At 51.0% G+C, this 22,507-nt stretch overlaps 2 protein-coding genes across 2 annotated transcripts in view; one reads left to right on the plus strand and one right to left on the minus strand.

The window, feature by feature from the left end:
- Positions 1-22,507, plus strand: part of LOC135905660 (protein phosphatase 1 regulatory subunit 37-like) — a 431,344-nt gene that overhangs the window by 152,303 nt on the left and 256,534 nt on the right. The gene's annotated exons all lie outside the window — the stretch shown is intronic.
- Positions 1-22,507, minus strand: part of LOC135905659 (uncharacterized) — a 56,018-nt gene that overhangs the window by 10,072 nt on the left and 23,439 nt on the right. The window contains exons 6-9 of the mRNA XM_065436605.1: positions 21,158-21,501; positions 17,790-18,186; positions 16,689-17,159; positions 584-704 (exon numbers count right to left, since the gene is read on the minus strand). Coding sequence (XP_065292677.1) covers positions 584-704; positions 16,689-17,159; positions 17,790-18,186; positions 21,158-21,501 — 1,333 coding nt within the window. The remainder of the gene's footprint in view (positions 1-583; positions 705-16,688; positions 17,160-17,789; positions 18,187-21,157; positions 21,502-22,507) is intronic.

Here is a 22,507-nt window from a genome sequence, read left to right on the forward strand (position 1 = left end):
TCCGTCGTTGTGCTGCCTGGATCGGCCGTTCTGCGCGACGTATGCCAGGTAAAGTGCGAAAAATGAAATGGATCCTTACAATTATTACCCTATACTTTCGCGCGTTCGGTTTAACCCAACACCACCAAGATAGCACAAGGCCTTTTCACTCCGATCCATGACGTCATGTTACCTAGCCCGGCTGCCATAGAATATAATGGGGATAATCCCGAGTAGGCAGCAGTGATTTTGACGTCACCGCTTTCGTCACCCCAGCCTTGTCAATGGGAATTTAGGGCCATGTTTCGTGACGTCATGGATCGGAGTAAACAGGCCTTGCGCTATCTAGGTGGCATTGGCTAACCGGGAGCCGTATTTCGTAACGATTTACTTTCTTTTTTTTTCGTTTTTGTCACAAGTCGCTCCGAGTTGCAGATCCAGGTGATAACTGCGACGCGCGTGGTCGTCGAAGCCAGTGAGATAGCGCGAGAGGAAGCGACGCGGAATCGGATCGTTACAAGATGTGCCCGGCCTCAAAAAAAAAAAGGAAAGAAAAGAAAAGAAAAAGAGCGGACAACTCGGAAGTGTCGCATTGCTATCTCGCCTTGTGCGCCGGCGTGAGTTCCTTGTAGCGCTTCGTGCTCCGTAGCCTGTAGTGGTCCGCCTTGAAGGACACCGTGACCAGCGTGTTCAGCTTCATGTTCACGGTCAGCTTGCCGTAGCGCCTGCGCGAAGGGAATGAAAGATACACTGGTAATGCAGTTCTATAACGCAGGGCCTTCCGTCTCAAAAGAAAAAAAAGAAAAAAAAAGAAACGCGGACTAGGAATTCCCAGTCAACGAAAAAAAAAATTAAATTATGGGGTTTTACGTGCCAAAACCACTTTCTGATTATGAGGCACGCCGTAGTGGAGGACTCCGGAAATTTCGACCACCTGGGGTTCTTTAACGTGCACCTAAGTCTAAGCACACGGGTGTTTTCGCATTTCGCCCCCATCGAAATGCGGCCGCCGTGGCCGGGATTCGATCCCGCGGCCTCGTGCTCAGCAGCCTAACACCATGGCCACTGAGCAACCACGGCGGGTAACCCCAGTCAACGAATGTGCTAAGTAGCTCCATGGTAATGTGTGTACCCCCTTCTCATTATTTTGCAATCTCAGTCGTAGTGTATCCGAACGAATGTAAGCAGTGATCAAAATTGACCTGCACTTGGAACGTCACTGCGTACACCGTCGTCGCACCGTGGCCCTAGCAAACGGCCAACGTCACCCTAAACTTTATTTTCGTTTAAGAGGCTTCCAATGTGATGTTGCTAAGAGCCGTGATGTTTACAATGAGTCTTAGTGTTATACGAGGGACCACGATGTTAAAAAGTCGCGCGGTGTTAAAAGCAGCCCTGATATATCACAACGAACCGTGAGTTTACAGGCATATTCCGATACTTGGCTCGATCACGCAACCGCTTAGCTGCAGTAAAAAGCACCGTTTCCACGGAGAGACGTTCGCTTCTATAGGATTGGCGTGAGCTCGCTTCTCGCGGGGAACAGTACTGCTATCTTATCGCGAACGGATATCCTACGTGCTTTCCGCGGATTATGCGTTGCGTCCGCTCGCTTATAGACATCCTGCGGCGTCCGTAAGAGCAGATATATGCGAGCGGAACTCACCGTGTGCCGTATATGGCTGAGCAGCGGGCCAATTGGACACGAATGTACGAGAATAACTGAACGGGTAACTTGTCAATCAAGTCGCGGGTTGGATTTCCGATCGTGCACGGCGACCGCATTCCGGTAAAGGGGGGGGGGGGCGTGCATAATGCGAGAGAACTCGTGTACACTCTTAGAAAATTTTACACCCTTTGGGGCGTATCTTGTCCCACAACAAAAATCGTCATCCGTGCTGCCCGCGTTTCCTTTCTTTAACGCTGCGAGCCCGGTACTTTCCAGTCACGAACAGCATGCGCCTTATCAGTGTGACGCAGCATTCTCGACAGGAAAGTGCCGAGCGCCGAGTTTTCAGGAAAGGAAACGCAAGCAAGGCGGATGACGATTATTGTTGTGGGACAAATATTCACCCCAAAGGGTGCGACCGTTTTAAGAGTGTGCACTGTTAAATTACACCCTTAACAGTGAAATAAGTGTAGTTACACCCTTAAAAGTGAAATAAGGGTGTAAATCTGTTTGTAACACTCGTACACCGTTTCTGGGTGTAAGGGTGTGAGTCATCAGTCGATCAACTTTAAAGGGTGTACCTTTAAGGGGTGCCTTGAAGGTGTAGCTTCAGCGTGTCACCTTATTCACCTTTAAGGGTGTAACTCGTTTTAAGTTGTATAGCGTGCTTTGGCTGCGTGTTAAAGAATCCTAGATGGTCAGTTTAATCCGGGCATTCGCAACACGGTATCCTCTATATGACCCACTGTACAGTTTTGGATGGTTTTACCGGCCGCACAAGTTCGATATTCCTATCGGGCCGTTTTGTGCGTGGCGATAACGTCAGTGGCGAGAAAGAAAAAAAAAAAGTCCCGGACCAGGACGAATTTTTCTTCAAATCTGAGGCTTATCTTTCGAGGAACCCGTGTGGGTTTCCTTTGTAGCAATTGCTATAAACGGGTGGATGTCTGATTTTCCCTTTAAATGAATATATTGCGCGCTAACGGAGCAAATGTGACCGTTAGCATGCGTGCAGTTTTCTTTTTCTTTCATGGCCATGTTTAGTTGGGGGCAAGAGTTCGTGGATCACGCCCGTAGACAATGACGCCTGACTTCTTCGAATTCGGCGTGCGCGTAAAATGAGAGAAACTGAGGGATATATGCACTCAGATTATGAAGCGAGGAAATTTCTTTTCATCAGCCTCTGCTTGAAGTTACGGGCATATATGGTGTTCGATTTCAGCGTTTTCTCTGCGGGCGCGATCCGCAACCTTTATTGCCCTCACGTGTACTAACCATAACCGAACGGTAAATAAACTCTTGGTGTGCGCTTCCGAAGCGTTGCATTTTGCTTTCGGTATTGTACCCCTGTATCGACCCGTTAGTGTGAGATGTGTTCATTCCCTATGCATATATCTAGTACTTTGAGTCACGCGCTGTCACGGCCCCTTGAAGAGGGAATGCTCGCCCCCGTACACTCAGAAATGCGCCTTAACTTTTTAAGCCACGGTGTGTGCACGCACGCGCACACACACTGTGCTTGACTCGATTTAAGTGACGCCTGTCGTGAACGCGCCGAAGGAAACGCATTGCGCGTCCTGGGCACGATCGGTGCAGGCGTTATCTCCGAGTGGCGTCGTGTACGAGCCTTGCGAAGCGATATCGAGTCGCTGTCGTGCGGGTGGCTATGCATGCAGAGCGAAAGTTGTTGAGCGTGTCGGAGCTTTGCTTAGATCGCGCATCGCGCGCGAATATTTTACACCAGCGAATTCTTCTCTCTCTCTCAATCTGTGTGTGTATATGTGTGTGTGTGTGTGAGAGAGAGAGAGAGAGTGAGAGAGTGAGTGAGTGAGTGAGTGAGATAGATAGATAGATAGATAGATAGATAGATAGATAGATAGATAGATAGATAGATAGATAGATAGATAGATAGATAGATAGATAGATAGATAGATAGTCGGTTGCGCATAACTTCTGAGCCCGATCTGCCGCGTGGGGCTGCGCTTTGCGCAGCGCCGTGCTGCACGCAACTACGGAGGCCGGGAACGCGGTCGAGCAGAGCGACGTGTGTGCAAACAGCTCGCGCGTTGTATAGTGTCGCGTCGGCGACGCTCGGAACACGGTTGACGCTCACTGATGCGTGCAGCTAGGCGCGTTGATGTAGAGCATTTCGAAGTTGTGTAACGAGACCGGGGTGGGACGGACCCCGTTGACGTGCTTCCGCCATAGCCACGCACGCACGCACGCACGCACGCACGCAAATACACGAAGAAACGCGCGCATAAGACAGTAGCTTACAACAGCAGCACAAGTACGCGAGCATGTAACAAATTAGCGCGCGCGCTAATTCACACACACGCACACACGCGCGCTAACACACACGCACACACACGCACGCACACACACACACACACGCACACACACACTACCAACTACATGCGTAGCCGGATGCATGCGAAAGCACTCACGCAGGCAGGCACACAATTCATGCATGTACGAAAACACGGCACGGCTTAACGACTGTCTCCTAAGTTAACTGGCAGCGTCCGAGGAAACATGCAAGAACACACAACACATATCTTATAAGTTTAAGCTCACACGCACGCACGTAAGCGCACGTGCACAACAAACGTACGCGCGCAGGCAAGCACATATGTTAGTGTGTGTATAATGTTCACTCCTGGCCGTGCACCTCGCGCCTCGTTGTACAGGTTCCAAGGACGCGCGCGTAAATATGCACGCACGTCAGTTTCGACACGGCGCATTTCGCGCACGAGCAAGGTACGCGATACTTTCTGTGTTCTCTTTCTCGGGCGGCAAAAGTATGGCGGGGAGACCGAGCGCGCGATCGCCTCCTGTACACAGCTCGCAAATCACGCGATCTGACGGCCCTCCGAATGTGTGTGTGAACGCCTCGCCGATTTTGGCGCGCATGTGTAATTGGCAGGCGCGCCAAGCGGTGTGTCTGCGCATGCAGATGTAAGCAGTGGAAGGGAAGAAAAAAAGAAAAAAATACATTTCGCGCGGTATATACGCCGCTAGATTTTCCGTCGGGCGAGTCATTTATGGTGTGTCGAATGCGTGCAAACGTGTTCACGGGAGCTCGCGCTGTTGTTTTGTGGTGGTGCCATGATTCGCTTGGGTTTGTTCTGCGGTAAGGGCGTGTGCCCCTTGGGGGAAAGATAAAATTTGAGAACTCTTGGAGCTATAGAGCTCCACGCGCCTCACTGTCACTTGTTTGCTTCTTTAGTTGCTTTCTTGTTTAGTTACTCGGCAGTGGTTGAGTTGAACAAGGAATGTCGCTGGGGCCAAATGTTGCGACAAAAAAATAAATAAATAAAAAATAAAAAGGAAAAAAGAAATCTGCCTTCGTCAGGGCAGTTCCTGCCATGAAAAAAAAAAAGAACAAGCCTCCCCCGTTCTCGAATCCGTCACTATAGTATACAGTGACATCCCATGTTCGACAACCATTGTCGACATGCTTCAAGCTTCCATCTTCATGTCACGCCTCTGTCTCGTTTTGCCTTCTTATATACATGTCTGTTTACCAGCCCATCTCATGCGTGTGTAGTCGAAACATCAACTCGACGTTATTGACGATTTAAAGGCCTTTAGAACGCAAGTTCTCTGAGATGTTTCCTTGGAAGGTTCGGAACTGTTCTAGCCATGTACCCAGTCATAATTCCCATGTGTTCCGCAGATCGTGTGGCGACGGAAGCAGGACACTAAAAAAAAAAATATTTAAAAAACGCCCACCCGCGTCTCTGTACACCCTTCTAATTTTTTTTTTTTTTTGCTCACAACGCTCCCAAGAGACTTCCGGTATTGCCCTCTGAAACTGGACGCTAAATTTAGCGGTTCAGATTGAATGGCGCACAGTTTGCAACAGTCTGCCGAGGTACCGGACCCTTAGCTGCGTGCACCGCAGCCTAAACGTGTAGAGTCAGTCAAATGGCAGTCATGCTGCAATTTTTAATGCGTGTCAAAGCGGGGAAAATGCGTATGTGCGTTAAGTGTTCGAAACCAGATGCGGGGTAGAGGTAGAGAGGGGATGGGAGAGCGGTCAGGAAAGCAACCGAGGGGCCCGGTTTTCGTAAGCCACAGCCACGTCAAGCTAACAGACAATGACGAGAAGGAAAGCATGGGAGACAATACTTGCTTACCTGGTTGAAATGTCGAAACTGTATATATATATATATATATATATATATATATATATATATATATATATATATATATATATATATATATATATATATATATATATATATACGCACATATACTTCGCTCCTACAGGAGTGGCAAGACTTGCGTCGAGGAGAGAGCTCCTGATCACCTTGAAAAGTTGTCAACGCGGTTTATATTATGGATCCGGGACCTCAAAGAGGTGCGACGTTATGATAACACATTGCTTTCGCATTTACCGCTAAATCCGCGCTTATTTCTTTTTCTTTCTCCGCTGTTAATTCGCATAGTTATACGTATACAGTTTACGCCTATGTCTGTGAAAGAAATGCTCGTATACCTGAGCTTGGGGTATACACAATGCGTGTTTACTACTTTTGAATCTTTACAGACCAAAAACATAATGACCACTGCGGTGCAAGATGTAATTATTCTTTCTTTTTTTTCGGGATTCGCGGTATGTCAAAAATATGCGACCGGCATATCGTTTTCTGAGAATCGCAGGGCTGCCGCACTACGGATATATAGAAGGGCCCGTAAGAATGGCGCTCGCTTTGATTCCAGTGAATTCCTCTCCTACGCATTACATGCGCGCACCCAATAAGTTCGCAGCTTCGCCGCAGAGAGGCGTCCTATGCGCGACACTTTTTTTTAACGTCCGCGCGCTCGACCGGGCCCATTGAGGCACAGGGCCATTGAGTTGCACGGGTAATATAAGCGGTCGGTCCGCGTGGAACGTCTATAACCCGACCACTCGTGGAGTTGTTGTCGCTTATCTCGCTTTCCGCCGTGCATATGCGTGCCGGAGACTTAGTGGGGGCAATTATCCTTGCGTAAGCACGAGCAATCTTCCTAATGGCGGTCTTGCGCAACCGTTTGCGGTACGCCAGAACAAGGTCTAAGAGGAGGGGGGGGGGGAGGAATGAGCAATTATTGCGCTCGCGCTAGACCGCGCGTCTTTCAGCCGGCGAGAGCCTCGTTCCTCTCTTGCGTTTCTCGTACGTATCTGTGCAAAGTCGTCGGGCGAACGCATGTACGCGCTCCTTCTCGTATGTCGTGCGTACGTTGCATTCCAGTGGTTGTCGTCGACTCAAAGGAAAAAAAATGGCTGTGGCTTAGCTAAGGTTAAGCCCAGGATGCGAAGCATACTAGCCTTTATTCTAGTTGTTCAACCACTGTTTAGCCTGGTGAACTGCTGTTGCTTGGCTATATTTGGTTCGGCTAGACGAAGAAACAACTCATGCAGGCGAGCGCACGAGCTGAGACCCGGCTATGTAGCTACGCGGCCGCAAGCGAGCGCACGAGTTGAGCCTCCGCTTTTGCAGCTGTTATGACGTCATATGGTAGCTACGCGGCCGCGCGCGGCGCAGCAAGGAAGAGCGTGGTTGTGCGGCTAGTATGCTTCGCATAAAAAAAAAAGAAAGAGAAAAAGAACGTGAAGTGAAACGAGGAAGTTATAAGCTCGATTCCTAGAATGCAGTTGTGTGCGACCGCAAATAGGCGGCAGCGACAAGGAATAACCGCGAATAGCCCGCACAAGGCTGTCCAGAAAGGCGGCAGCTGCTTGTACAGTCGATCGAAGGAAATTGTCAAAACAGCGAGCAGCTGTCTGCAGTGCTGAGCTAAAAAAAGGACAATTGTTGATTCCTGTTGGACGGAGGCTCACCTAACGAACCTTTCACGTAATGAAGCCTGCAAGCAAGCAAGCAAGCAAGCAAGCAAGCAAGCAAGCAAGCAAGCAAGCAAGCAAAAAAATGCGTGTTTATACGAAATACACGCTATTTGGCTTATGCGTACATACATATACAGGGTGTTACAGTGAACACTTTCCAAAATCTTTAAAGGTTGCCTGTGGGCAGGTATCACGATTCTACTTCATGAGCTGGTCTGCTCGAAGCGGCGGACAATACTTGCAAAAAAAAAAATTGAGATCCAAAATTGACTAACCAATAACGATTTACTAATTAACATTCTAGCTAATTATCTTATGACCCATACTGCAATTTACGAATCCAAGCAGTGGACTTCGCAAGGCGGATCCACTTGGAACGCATTCTCAGGAGGACAACGAATTTTGCGGAGAAATGCATTGGCGTTCCAGTTAATTTGTTAAAAAAATGTCGTTTCATTCACTGAAGCACACAAGTAACTGGAACGCGAATGCATTCGTTACATCTCAAAACATCTGATTTGGTCCTATCCTGCCACAGCCAGCCTCAGGGACCAGCACACCTGACCTCTAAAGGTGGCATCGTGCGAAGACCGAGTCGCAACGCAAGCAAACGCAGCCAGAAGAATTAACGCTTCGCTGTCCTTTGCTAAGGAGGCAGGCATCCTTCCTTTCACGTGATCCCTTGCCTCCATCTTAGGCCATGGGCCATCCTTTCTAATAAATGTTTCAGTCAATCAGTCAATTAAACCACGACCTAATGAACTCCAGGCCTGAATAGTTGTCCCTGCTCCATCGCGCCCATTCTAGTTCACCCCTTTTCCACCATGGGCAAAAGGTACGAGCGACCTGGCTCTAGCGGTATCTGTTCGCTGTCGCCTGCTTCGGCCGTCTGTTTCAGCGCTCGTGCCGCTCTTTCGGCTGGCGGAAAGTGCTTGCATCGTGTTTTATCCCACAATTCACGAGAAAAGAAAAATGGAGGAAATTTGCGAATATTTTGCATTTGAACAGGGAGCCAGAGCAAAAGGTGCGGAGCAAGAAAGGAAAATAATGAGTACAGCCTGGCAGATGGCACCTTTTCGTTTTATTTCCTCTTCAGAAGCGAATGTCTTTTGACTGCAAGAGCAGAAGATTGCGGGTTGCGTGCACTCCTATAGAGGGCGATTGCTGCTCCTGCCTGAGCTTTATCTTATCTGTAGCTCCATCCTCGTTTCGAAGAGTGTTCCTTTTTTGGCCGACGTCGTCTGTGCGGCCGGTTCTTGAAGTCGTATCGCTCTTTAGGACTGATCAACGGACGAGGGCCCTCTGGTATCCTTATCGCCCACCCGGCCTCGAAGCGCGTGAAAAATGCTTATGTCACGCGCTCTGCCAACCACGGCCTCTGAGATACGGTGATTCGCGCTGCCCAATCTTGGAGGCCGTGTCCCAATCCGAGAGTTTCCTACATAACTCACTACAGGGAACTATGACGCTGTCATTGGTCAGCTATTATACCGTAGAAGTGATTGGTAGTGTGTAAACATGCATAATGTGTAGTATTCGTGTTTGCGGCTTGTTGGGATGCTCGACCTTGCGGCTTTATTTGTTACCCTCCATCTCCTTTCATTGGCCTGTCTATTTGGAGTACCGAAAAGGGAAGGGTGGCGTCTCGCAAATGGGGCCGGCCCTATAACGTAAAAATATTCCAATCCGTTTTTATTCCAATCTTCTGACGTCAAACCTACGTAACCACCGACGCAATCACCGTGCGGTAACTCGCAGCGCTGTTTGAAAAAGCCCAATGAAACGCGCTTCTCGTTCATAGGAGGTCACTTTTCTTTGCCTTCAAAGTGAATAGCATTGCCTACATTGAGCAGATTTCCTTATCGAATTGGCTGACAAGAGGCCAGGAGCATGTTCAAGTGGAGAGGGATTGGACGGGGCCGAGCCAGAACAGTGAAAATAGACAACCTGCTGTAGAGGGTGAGTGAGTGAGTGAGTGAGTGAGTGAGTGAGTGAGTGAGTGAGTGAGTGAGTGAGTGAGTGAGTGAGTGAGTGAGTGAGTGAAATAACTTTATTTGGTCCAGAGAAGACGCAGGGGAGACCCCGAGGTTGGTGCCGGGGTCTGTGTTTGATCCGTTTACCCTTAGCTTGCGGTGGACGGTGGAAAATCGCGGCGGCGTGCAACGGAACGTAAAAAAAAACCGCCAGAATGAATACTCAGCAAAGAATAGTCGGCTAAGTGCTGTCGCATACTTGCTGGAAGTGCTCGATAACGTCATAGTGCCACGAAAAAATGTTTATTATACGCAAATAAATCCATGCTCCGTGGCCTTATCCAGTGCCAGAGCAATCGGTGGGCAGATATCTTCTATTCCTTTCGGAATGGGGCAGCCTCCGGTTATTCAGAAGATGTTCAGTTTTGTTCGGCATATTAATACGTCTCAACGCGGACACCTCACTTTGACGCGGTGAATTTTCGCGGTTTTGTGACGTCGCGTGACAGGCAGGTGAAGTGGGAGCGGCACGAAAACGTTTGACCAGTGGCCGAGTAATATAGCGAAAAAGGCATCGAACGAGAAATAATTATTTTTCTTTCGTTCAGTCTAATCATGCATAATCAGTGTGCACACGTAATATCAGATGGGAGGAGGAGGAGGAGGAGAAACATGTATTTAAAGAAAAATAAAAGAAAGGACAAGCAGGTGTCTTTCTGCTTGTGTGGGAGGCGCCCTTAGTCCAGGGCTCCTGCGGCTCTTGCTGTCTCCCGGGCCCGCCGCACCAGTTGCTGCTGGTTACGAGGGTCCGAACTAGTCAGCACGGCCTCCCACTGCTCGGGTGTGGGGTTGGGTATTTGCGGGGCCGCCTTCACGTTGGGGCACGCCCATGTGGTATGATAAAGGGAGGCGTAATCATTACAAAAAGGACATTTGTATGAATATAGTGTAGGGTGGATTGCGTGTAGTCTGCTTAAATGTGGGTATGTATTGGTTTGTAGTTGTCTCCATGTTACGGCGTCTTCACGTGAGAGGGTCTTGTGTGGAGGTGGGTATTGTCGTCTGTTCAATCTGTGGTGTTGTAGTATGGCGTTGTATTGTAAAGGTACGGGCTCCATGGATGCATCCGTATCCCTCTCTTGTGGCGCCCGGGTGGCATGAGCTCGGGCTACAGCGTGCGCACGCTGATTTCCACGGAGGGACTCGTGTCCTGGAGTCCACACTATTTCAACGTCCGGGAATGAGGAGGCCTGTTTGAGGAGTCGGTGGGCGATTGAAGATATTCGACTTCTCGCGTAGCTACGGCAAGCTGCCTGGGAGTCTGTAATAATTGTGATGTACTCGTTGGCCAGACTAGAGGTGATGGCCAAGGCGATGGCTGTCTCCTCCGCTACGAGGGCGCTGGCAGTGCGGACAGTCATCGAGACCACCTCTTGTAGGTTATAGTCGACAACGCTGGCCGTCATGGCTGCTTTTTGGGGGTACTGCGCGGCATCTGTGTATAGTGTGGTGGGGAGACTGCCATATCTTGTCTGTAGAGCTTTTGCGCGAGCTTGGCGACGATCGGCATGATGTTCCGGGTGCATGCTTCTGGGGATAGGGGCTACCTTGATGTGCTCTCGCAAGTTGGGGGCCAGATGGATTGCTTGTTCGTGGCCTTTGCTGTGTGTGGGGTAGCCTAGGCGCGCTAGGACTGTTCTTCCTGTTGGTGTGAGGGCTAGTCGTTCTCGTTGGCTTGTGAGGTGGGCGTCTATAATTTCTCTTATAGTATTATGCACTCCTAGGGCTTCAAGCTTGAGTGTCGCTGTTCCTGGGGGTAGGCCGAGCGCTTGCTTGTAGGCTTTCCGAAGAAGTACGTCTAATTGATCTATCTCCTTGGGAGTGAGGGGCAAGTACGGGGCAGCGTAGGCAATGCGGCTGATTATCAGGGCCTGGACGAGCTGTATTATGTCGTCTTCTTTCAGTCCGTATTGTTTGGTGGTGATACGGCTGACCATTCGCATGATCTGGAAGGTGGTCTGCTTGAGACGTTGGATGGTGTATGCGCCTCCGCCGTCCTGTTGTATGTGGAGTCCGAGAATGCGGACGCGGTTTACTGTGGGTATTTCTTTGTCGTCGAGGATGAGTGTGATGTTTGGTAGTTCAGTGAGGTTTCTTCGGGATTTCTGTCGAACGACTAATAGTTCTGACTTCTCGGGGGAGCACCGGAGACCACTTGATTTTGCATATTGCTGGACGACGTCGGTCGCTTGTTGAAGGGCGTCTTATTTCTCTCCTTCGGAACCAGCGGTGGTCCAGATAGGGATGTCATCGGCGTATATTGCATGCCTGATTCCTGGTATTGCGTTGAGTTTGTCAGGTAATTTCATCATAGCAATATTGAAAAGGGTGGGTGATAGAACAGCACCTTGTGGGGTTCCTGTGTTGCGGGTAGGTAACGTCGGGGTTCTGAGTGAGCCAATGCCTATTGTGGCCGTGCGGTTGCTTAGAAAGGCGCGTATATAATTGTAAGTATTACGACCACAGTTCGTGAGGCTTAGGTTTGTAAGGATGGTATGGTGAGCCACATTGTCAAAAGCGCCTTTGAGATCGAGTGCTAAAATCACCCCGGTGTTGTGCGGTGAGACGTGTTCAAGGACTTGTTCCTTCAGCTGAAGAAGTATGTCGTGGGTAGAAAGGTGGGGCCGGAATCCGAACATTGTTTCGGGAAAGAGGTCGCTGGATTCTAGGTAAGGTTGAAGCCGATTGAGAATGACATGTTCCAGAAGCTTGCCTAGGCATGAAGTCAGTGAAATTGGTCTCATATTTTCTAAGCTGGAGAGTTTGCCTGGCTTCGGAATGAGTATGATGTCCGCGTGCTTCCAGTCTGCTGGTAGTGTTAGGGCGTTTTCGTAGTTTTCGCGACGTCGTGTGAGAAATGGGAGAGGTAGGCAAGGAGGGGGGGGGGGGCGGGGGGGGGCGAAAATTTTTTGACCAATCATGGAGGGCCGATTGCAGAATTGGAATAGAAAAGTTTGGAATAGCTTTACATTGTAGCGCCCATGGTGTGGCACAAAATGCCGAAAGTGCCGACGAGCTGCAACGTGCCACGTGCTGAAGACAGAAAGTGAGAGAGGCGTAAAGGAGAAGCATAACTGCGAGTCGGTCTAGTGGGAACAGATTCATCTTAAATGTTTTCGTGCGCAAACAAACAGGGACGTATAATAGAAGAAAGCGCTCGTCCTTGTGTTTCTTCTATTCTGCGTCCCTGTTCGTTTGCGCACAAAAAGTTTTAAGCGTAAAGGAGAGATGCCTCGACCTGCACCACACGGGCTGAAGACAGTCGCTGTCATGCAAATTTGAGCGCGTGCTCGGCCGGCAAAGCGATATGCGCTGCGACGAAACCAGGCCGTTCCTTGTGGCCAGCGTCGTAGAGCCCCCCCCCCCCCCCCCTTTTGTTTTTGACAGAACTTGCTAGACCGAACTATGTGGCTGCCATTGCGATGGGAATAGCAGGTGATACGCGGATTGTCAGGTTTTCGTACATGTGTCTTTGTCAGACGTCGTTTTGGCAAAACGGTGGGAAAAAGTTCGGTCTGCTGGTTCATTTTAGAAGGCGTAAAAACCACACACACAGGCGCGCACACAAACAAACAAACAAACAAACAAACAAACAAACAAACAAACTAGCAAACAAACAAACAAACAAACAGGAAGGCAAGCAGGCAGGCAGGCAGATGAACAAACAAGCAAACAAACAAACAAAGAAGGTGGGGTGTTTTTCTTGCATACGTCCCCGTTCCTGGCGCTGTTACACCGCCCTCCGATGGCGCTGTATAATGGCGGTTCATTTTTCAGATTTTCTTTGCAATCCTCTTATATTTCTTTTCGAAGCGTGAAGGCAGTAAGTTCTGGCTCGAACGCATGACTATTGCGAACCCTTGCACATTCAACACAATATATAGTTGAAAACGATCAATTTGTAAAGAAGTCACAAAGTCGTTCGAGGCCATATGGGACGAAGGTAACGCAAATGCATGTATACTGCCCATAATTCTCTTGCTAACTTAACTGCATAGCTTTAGCTCGTTCTCTCTCTTCCCTCTCTTAGTCGGAACCACGCGTAGGAACAGACAACAAAGCGAGAGAAAGCACAAGGTAACGCAAATGCCTGTATACTACACATAATTATCTTGCTAACTTAACTCCATAGCTTTAGCTCGTTCTCTCTCTTCCCTCTCTTAATGGGATCCACGCGTGGGAACAGTCAGCAAAGCGAGAGAAAGCACAAAGGGGCAGTTTACTGTCGTAGCTCAGTCGATACGACCAAGTAACGAGGTCACGAAATGAAAGTGAACCGAAAGACACCTTGCCGCAGGCGGGAGCCGAACCCACACTTTCCGTAATCACACCCGCGGTGCTCCACGTAATTTTCGTAGAAAACTATACGCTTCCAAAACGTCGCTGCGACCCCGAGAATATGCCGTAAGACGAGGTTCGTTTGCCTGCAGCGGCGTGGCAGCTACAGTAGTATCGGGCAGTGGCGTAGCAACAGGGGGGGCCGGAGGGCCGTGGGCCCCGGTTGCACGGGGCCAGTGAGGAGGGGGGGTGTCATATACGTCTGAAGACACCCCTCTTTCCGCCGGCTACACCCGGGGAGGGGGGTGACAGAAGACCTATGGGCCCCGGGTTCCAGACGACCTAGCTACGCCACTGGTATCGTGTGATCGCTCGGTGAGAAGCGCCTTGGCACGGAAAGCCGCTTTTTTGCTCCCACACCTTCACTTCCCTATGTGCTGCCTAATCAGAGATATGATGGATGGTGTCAGTCACCGCGGTATTAATGCGGCGCATTAGTGCGGTTTCATTCCCTCTCGGTTTTTTTGTTGTGTTTTTTTTTTTGGAACGCGAAAACTTGGCTTCGCGCACGGTATCAGTCGCGAGCGGAAATAAAATTAAGTTTAACCTTGGCAAATCGCGTGAGACGGGCTCTGGCATTAGCGTGTATAGCGTGTGGCGCCGTACATATAGAACGCTTTATGGCGCACGATTCAGGGCTCACAGAACTCCAGTGAATGAATGAATGAATGAATGAATGAATGAATGAATGAATGAATGAATGAATGAATGAATGAGCAGGCGGATGGATGGATGAATTAACGGATGGATGGAGCATCCCTTTTTGAGATGGGCTCCTAGAAGTACGATCACCCTTGTTTCTGGAACTATAGTGGCGCCACTTAGTACGGAAAATATGAGTTGCGAGCAACCGGGTGCAACGCCCGACATTTAAGTTCTTATCACCGAGGTTCGGGGATGTGCGAGTGCCTCAGTGACAACGCTGTGTGGTCTTATGCTTTTGAAGTCAATAATTGGACTCGTCTGGTCAGGAAATAGATATTAGGGAACGGCGGGGGGGGGGGGGGGTGCAGAATAAACGGAACGCCGACCAAAATGGTGTTGTCGCAAAAGTTGACCTTTCGGGCGTTCGCACGAAAGCAGAAACGCCAACTTCTCCGACAGCACCAATTTGGTCGGCTTCTGTTCGTTCTGTCTAATATTTATCCCTATGCGTCGTTGTAGAAGCATGTAGGCGGTAATGTTGACTTTCAATGAATATATCCTGAAGATATCGTGCACAAGGGGAAACGGTGCGCGTAACACATATGCGTGATCACGTACCGGGCGAGCAAGCTCTCCTGCGTGTAACGCATATACGCGGCCGCGTACCCGATGAGCAACCTCTCCTGCGTGTAGCGCACATACGCGGTCACGTACCCGGTGAGCAACCTCTCCTGCGTGTAACGCATATACGCGGTCACGTACCCGGTGAGCAACCTCTCCTACGTGTAACGCATATACGCTGTCGTGTACTCGGTGAGCAACCTACGTGTAACGCATATACGCGGTTACGTACCCTGTGAGCAACCTCTCCTGCGTGTAACGCATATACGCGCGGTCACGTACACGATGAGCAACCTCTCCTGCGTGTAACGCATATACGCGGTCACGTACCCGGTGAGCAACCTCTCCTACGTGTAACGCATATACGGGCGGTCACGTACACGATGAGCAACCTTTCCTACGTGTAACGCATATACGCGGTCACGTACCCGGTGAGCAACCTCTCCTGCGTGTAACGCATATACGCGCGGTCACGTACACGATGAGCAACCTTTCCTACGTGTAACGCATATACGCGGTCACGTACCCGGTGAGCAACCTCTCCTACGTGTAACGCATATACGGGCGGTCACGTACACGATGAGCAACCTTTCCTACGTGTAACGCATATACGCGGTCACGTACCCGGTGAGCAACCTCTCCTACGTGTAACGCATATACGGGCGGTCACGTACACGATGAGCAACCTTTCCTACGTGTAACGCATATACGCGGTCACGTACCCGGTGAGCAACCTCTCCTACGTGTAACGCATATACGGGCGGTCACGTACACGATGAGCAACCTTTCCTACGTGTAACGCATATACGCGGTCACGTACCCGGTGAGCAACCTCTCCTACGTGTAACGCATATACGGGCGGTCACGTACACGATGAGCAACCTTTCCTACGTGTAACGCATATACGCGGTCACGTACCCGGTGAGCAACCTCTCCTGCGTGTAACGCATATACGCGCGGTCACGTACACGATGAGCAACCTTTCCTACGTGTAACGCATATACGCGGTCACGTACCCGGTGAGCAACCTCTCCTACGTGTAACGCATATACGGGCGGTCACGTACACGATGAGCAACCTTTCCTACGTGTAACGCATATACGCGGTCACGTACCCGGTGAGCAACCTCTCCTACGTGTAACGCATATACGGGCGGTCACGTACACGATGAGCAACCTTTCCTACGTGTAACGCATATACGCGGTCACGTACCCGGTGAGCAACCTCTCCTACGTGTAACGCATATACGGGCGGTCACGTACACGATGAGCAACCTTTCCTACGTGTAACGCATATACGCGGTCACGTACCCGGTGAGCAACCTCTCCTGCGTGTAACACATATACGCGCGGTCACGTACACGATGAGCAACCTCTCCTGCGTGTAACGCATATACGCGGTCACGTACACGATGAGCAACCTACGTGTAACGATAACCCCTGTTAACCGCGCACAGGGTACGTACGCGGTTACGTACCCTGTGAGCAACCGCTCCTGCGTGTAATACGCAGTCACGTACCCGGTGAGCAACCTCTCCTGCGTCTAACGCATATACGCGGTCACGTACCCGTTGAGCAACCTCTCCTGCGTAAGGAGGGCCGGGTCCTCGCTCGAGTACGGCGCGGGACACGTCGCGGCCTCCGTGCCGTTCACGCCGTACGGCGAAAGCCCGGACACCGGAGGCGGCAGAACGGGCTCGTCCCGTTCTCCCTCCCCCGCCGCGGGCGGCGCAGCAGCGGCGTCGTCGTCCGAAGCGTGGTTCCGGCCGTGCTCGTCGCCGTTCAGCTTCCGGTCCTGGGGCACCAGGTCGTGGGTGGGCAGCACGAGCGGCGTGTAGCCCGTCGCCACGAGCCGGGCCACCGACGTGGCGCCCGCGCGCCGCTTTCGGTCCGCACTTCCGCTTCCGGTCGCGCCGGTCGACGTCAGCGCGTCCGGCAGCACCAGGGTGGCGTGGAGCTTCTGTTCGCCCAGGCGCTCGTGGAAGGCGCGGAAGTAGAGCAGGTAGAGCGGGTCCGCGCGCGGGTTATCCGGATCCGACCTAGAGAAAAGAGTTAGCCTCGTCCCTGTTTGCAAATGAAGGACGGATGGTAAAGAACACACACAAACAAAAAAAGAATTCGAGGTCACCTAAGCAATTCTTATGAGTTGCGAATGCGAAAGCATTACTGCCCGATTTAACGCTGCCGTCCTTCGAATTTTGCGCTGCGAGTAATGTACACATAGCGGCACGCACTGCCTGAGCCAGCAGCAGCCTGCCAACGCTCCATGCTACCGTCTTCCTGCGCGACCAGAGACCGAGGAAGCAGCAGCGGCCACCAAGGCCTGGAAGCGCGCACGACAGCCAAGCCCATTGGGGGTGAGAGAGAGATACGAACCGCGCGCCGGATTGCGAGAGCGAGACGGCTGTACCCGCACGCGCGCGTCACGTGATCCCCTCGCCGACGACAACCCTTCTCTCCCCGCGGCGTCTCGTCGCCGTATGTGCTCCGTTGAGGCGCGCTCGTGGTGTGGCATCGCGGCCAACGGGAATTTAGGTGCCGTCTCGCTGCTACAGACGCCGCTATGTTTGTTGTAAGCGTTTCCAGATACCACTCATGAGCCCAACTATGTTTGCAGCTCACTGTGGTCACGCGTGCCGAGCACGAGTGCCAAGGTGAAGTTCCCATACCTGTAATTGAAGACGAATCCGTCCAGACCCATGCGCCGAAGCCATCTTGCACTCAAATCAACGGTCTTGTCCAGGACCGTGTAATTTATGGGACGGCTCTGAGCCGTGGACCACAGGGCACCTTTGGAATTTTCGGAGCCGACGGTGCTCTCGCGTCTATTAGGCTGCCTGCGGCGGCCACCAGAGGCGTCTTGGTCGCCAGAGGGCGCTTCGTCTCCGGATGCGCTGGCGGCCATCTTGCGCGTGAAGTTGACCGTCGTCTGGTCGCGTCCGCCCAGCATAGCGTACAACCTCAGCGTAGGCGGAGCTCCTTCGGCAGTACGCAATCTCGAGAAGTGGTAGATGCCCTGCGATCCGCCGTCTCCTTCATGTTTGTACTCTTCGTCGATGTGGTTGCCTGGATCAAAAACCATAGAATGGCGCGTGTGCGCATGCGTACGCAAGGATAAACTAGGTGTGATCGCGAACTTTGTTTTCCGGTAGCCGCCTCTACTTCTGTCGCTATATTATTTGCAACATTGTCTGCTAGTCGTCTTCTAATCGTCTGTTGGCCGTCCACTGGGAGGACGACATTAGCATCGGTCGCCACAGTGTCAAAATTTCAACATTTCAGGGACGTACCGCACACTGAGATGACCGATGTTCGTTATCACTGAGCGTTCAACTTGCTGAAGAGAAAAAATAACAGCGTATTCAAAAGGACGAACACTTGGGAATGACAATCGAACTCATTCTTGAAAAGAGAGTATGACGCGCCCTGGTGATCTGAAGCGTAATGTAGACCGGGTAACCGAAGAGCAGAAGCACCCGCATAATCGGAATTCACAAGGGCGAAAGGGATAAGTTGCAAGACGGATAAACTGCATGTAGGCCCATGCAGCTTATATAGAAGGGTATTCGGAGGTCGAGGAAGTAGGGGACTGCAGAAGTGCAGAAAATTAAGTGAGTCGGTATGCATTCGTGACGGCAAATAATTTCAAGGAAACGGACACAAGGATAGGGCCAAGATGCTTGTGCTGTTTAGAAGCCTGCCTGAGAACAGATGTGCTGTTACAAACTTTTTTTGTGATCAGCGCGGACTCGGTAACCACCGCAAGAGCAGGAAGTGTCATTGACGATGTCCGTCTGACGGATATAAAAAAAATCGAAATCTTGTAACCGCGTATCGCCCTTTATCCTAAACCTCACGTTCTCCTTCGTGCGCAGTGAATCGACGGCATCGCCAAAGTCGCTCCAGATGGAGGTAAACGTGTACGTCATTGCGAAACAGTTTTCAGGCGGGTCTCTATTCTAGTGACCTTGCAATTACGTACGTTGCGAGTCATCGGTAGACGGGTTCCACCAGAATTGCTTTTCGTTATGACTCCGTTACTGCACGGCCGCTCAATGGAAACCAGGTGCGGCCTGCCGCATGACGCGCCGTCAGTGGGTGAGGGAGTGACAAGCGGAGTTTTCAGTTGCGGCCGCTACTATGGGTGGGGGCGCTGCACATCGGCGAACGTAAGGCGCACGTTTCCAAGGGAAAGCCGGCCGTCCATGTGGTCCATGCGCCGGGAAGGAAGCGTTGCGAAGTAGCGTGGTTCCTGTTCCACGTACGTTTTTATTTTATCGTCCAGCTGTTTCGTTACGCGTTTCTAACGGGGAGTTATTAGATGCGTCACGGCATACGCAATGCGAAAGAACTGTTGTGTGCCGCGATGCAAATCCAATGCTGCGAGGAACTCCGACCTTTCTTATCACGAGCTGCCGGCGAAGGAACAACTCCGGGATGTCTGGCTGCGGCATATTTCGCGACAAGGCAACGACAAAGGTAGCCAGTGGGTGCCGAACTCCAGGGCCGTCGTTTGTTCGCTTCACTTCAAGGAGGACGACTACAAGGAAGGATTAAAACGTAAAAGGTGAGCTCTATCTTTTAAAATGACCATGCCTACTCTATGATTAGCCATTTGTATATTGGTCAAGTTGAAGACAATTGACGCAATTAGTGAAATCTGAATCTATGAAATTATACAGGTGGCGTGCCGTGAATGCAAGGTGCGACTAAGAGGAAGTGCTTCGCGGGCTGGAGCGTATCACTTCACATTCAGTCTTGACCAAGGTGGACTGAGCTACCCGCGGCCTGAAGTCGTCTGGTTATGCAAGCTGCTGTGTACTTTCGTCGAATTAGCTCTGCAGTCTGCTGAAGTTTATCGCTGTGGGAAACTGTGCCAGCTCCTCTCATGTGCTGTGCTCCCACACCTCATGGTTTGCCCGCTCATGTGGTGCGCAAAGTGTACGGACCAGTATCACTGTCGAGAGCTTTGCGAGATATTTCTAAAAAAGTTCCTGAGACCCCTCCTGGCAAACTGGGCTGGTGACCTTACCAGCTCTTTGGACAGTGTGCTCAGGCTTTCAAGAAAGCCTCTTTCCCGCAAGGTCCTGCGTTTGTAGAGAAGACTGCAAACCTTGAACAGTAGTGTTAAAATAAAACAAGTTTGCATTCTGTGAGTCATGCGTCATCTTAAACGAAGCCCTATTTTTTTAAATCTGTGCTCAGAATAAACAAAAACCGTGTTTTGCACGTCAACACCACTCTATATCTTTAGTTCCATATCTGAAGCTGCGCTTCCTTCACGACACAGAAAGCAACTGAAGATATTTGTAAATCCACATCATTGATGAAGTCATCGGTGTGAACACACACGAATAGAGCACTTAAGTGACTCTGCGGTACCTGCCTGTCTTCATTTTTCTCGTACTGTCTTTATTTCTGCTTCGTTTTCCCTTGCCGAATATCGCGCCTGCCACCCTCTCGCGCGCAATCGACACACAATATCTTGACGCCGTGTCGCATGCCGGCGCGCATTGCCTAACCCCAAGCAAATAACTGCGTTTTCATATGTAAGCCCTGGAACCACTACACCCTTCCCAAACAGTTCTCAATCACTGGTGGATCTTACCGAGCCTCTAAGGTGCGTTTCTGTAAGCGCATGCACACCTGTTGGTTGTAAATTTAACTGTTGCTCCTCAATCTCTAACCACTTTTCGTTTCATCTGCCGCCGTGCATAGTTATGTAGCCTTTTTCACGACGATACGTTTTCTATTGTTGACGGTGACGCTAGTCTGAGGTTCCCCCTTCTTCATTACTACCTAACCTGGCCTCCTGAGTCCCCGTGGGCCCCCCTCATTCGCCGATGTGCAGCGCCACTACCGGCGCGGCGGAGAGAACAAGAACTATCGCAATCACCGGCGGAGAGGCGCGTTCGGCAGGCCGCACCTGGTTTCCATTGAGCGGCCGTGGTTACTGGGTATCACTGCTTGATTACGGCTTCGCGTTCCCCGTTTATGCATAGCCAGCTATAGTTTGGCTGACGAGTGACGCACTCACGGTACCGCCTGCCGCCTTCGGCACCTGGAGGCCGCGCCGTCGCGGTCGGCTGGTACGTTCGCACGCCGTGCTTCCACACGTCCAGGCAGCAGTAGACGACGGCCGTGCAGAGGGACACCGGCACGTCGTCCAGCTGGTACTCGTCGTCGTCCGCGAGGTTAGCGTCGTGGACCCCTGGCGGCTGGTACACGCACCACAGCTGCGAGCCGCTCAGCGGAGGCACCGGCTCGCCGGTGGCGCCGCCTGCATTGGGCGTGCCGCTTCCCTCGGGCTCACTGCCGTGAAGAAGACCGTGGTCTTTGCCGATTCTTCTGCCATCGTCTGCGGCGCTGCTGTCGTGAAGCCTGGAAGAGTTGACTGTTGGGCTAGTTGGTCGTCCATATTTGAAGTAGTAGCTTAGCGCAAATAAAACCACGGACACAAGGAAGACAGACAAAGACAAGCGCCTTGTCCTTGTCTGTCTTCCTTGTGTCCGTGGTTTTATTTGCTCTAAGCTACTACTTCAAACGTGAAGCCTGCGGGGTTCAGCGCTTGGGAATGATTGTAGTGTTACCTGCGCGTTACCGACGTAAATCGACTTGCACAGTTGCTTTATAGACTTTTTAATAGAAACATTTCGGACAACTCTGCCTTGTTATAGACTTGCTTGTCGGTTTTACAAACGCACCTACGCGCACGCGCGTAGTACGGGTCCTTGCCGCCGGTGGCGCTGTCGCCGCGAGGCTTGAGGGTCCGACTCGTGGGGAGCGGAAATCCGCAATTAACTGACCTCCAGTTGTTCGCGTTGTAAGAGTCGATTTGCGGAGTTTTACGACTCTCTGTAGACCGCCTTTTCTTTTTTCTTACAGACCTGTTTTTCTGGTTTGGTAAACATTTATATACGCTGTTCTAGAAAGAAAGAAAAAAGAATCTATTAACTGTGCTCTGTTGTGCTACACATGCTTCTCAGATCGATGATCTGGTTGTTAGCGGAAAGGCGTATCGAGTTGACGACGACAGTTGGCGGTCAATTTGCATAAAGCCAAAGCGTGACACCGCCTTTCGGTTTAAGCCGGTAACCGCGTCCGGGTAATTAATAGAGACTTTTAGCTTGTACGCTATTCCGGTAAACGGGAGCGGTTTGGGCGGATTACCGGATGGTCGGGGCGTAAACGTAAGCGGTGAAGCCGCCTGGTGTTGTAGAGCTCAACCAGACAAACGCATAGCTAAAACTGCAGTAACTCACCATATCCTGCTTCGCCACTCGTGCAAATTTTTGGCAGTGGCGTAATTGTGAACACGATTACGCCACTGTCGAAAATTTACCCCAGCAGCTAAGCAGAATACAGTAATTAGCTCTGTGTTTGTGTG

Source organism: Dermacentor albipictus, chromosome 7 (genome assembly GCF_038994185.2).
Source record: "Dermacentor albipictus isolate Rhodes 1998 colony chromosome 7, USDA_Dalb.pri_finalv2, whole genome shotgun sequence".
NCBI classification, from domain to species: domain Eukaryota; kingdom Metazoa; phylum Arthropoda; class Arachnida; order Ixodida; family Ixodidae; genus Dermacentor; species Dermacentor albipictus.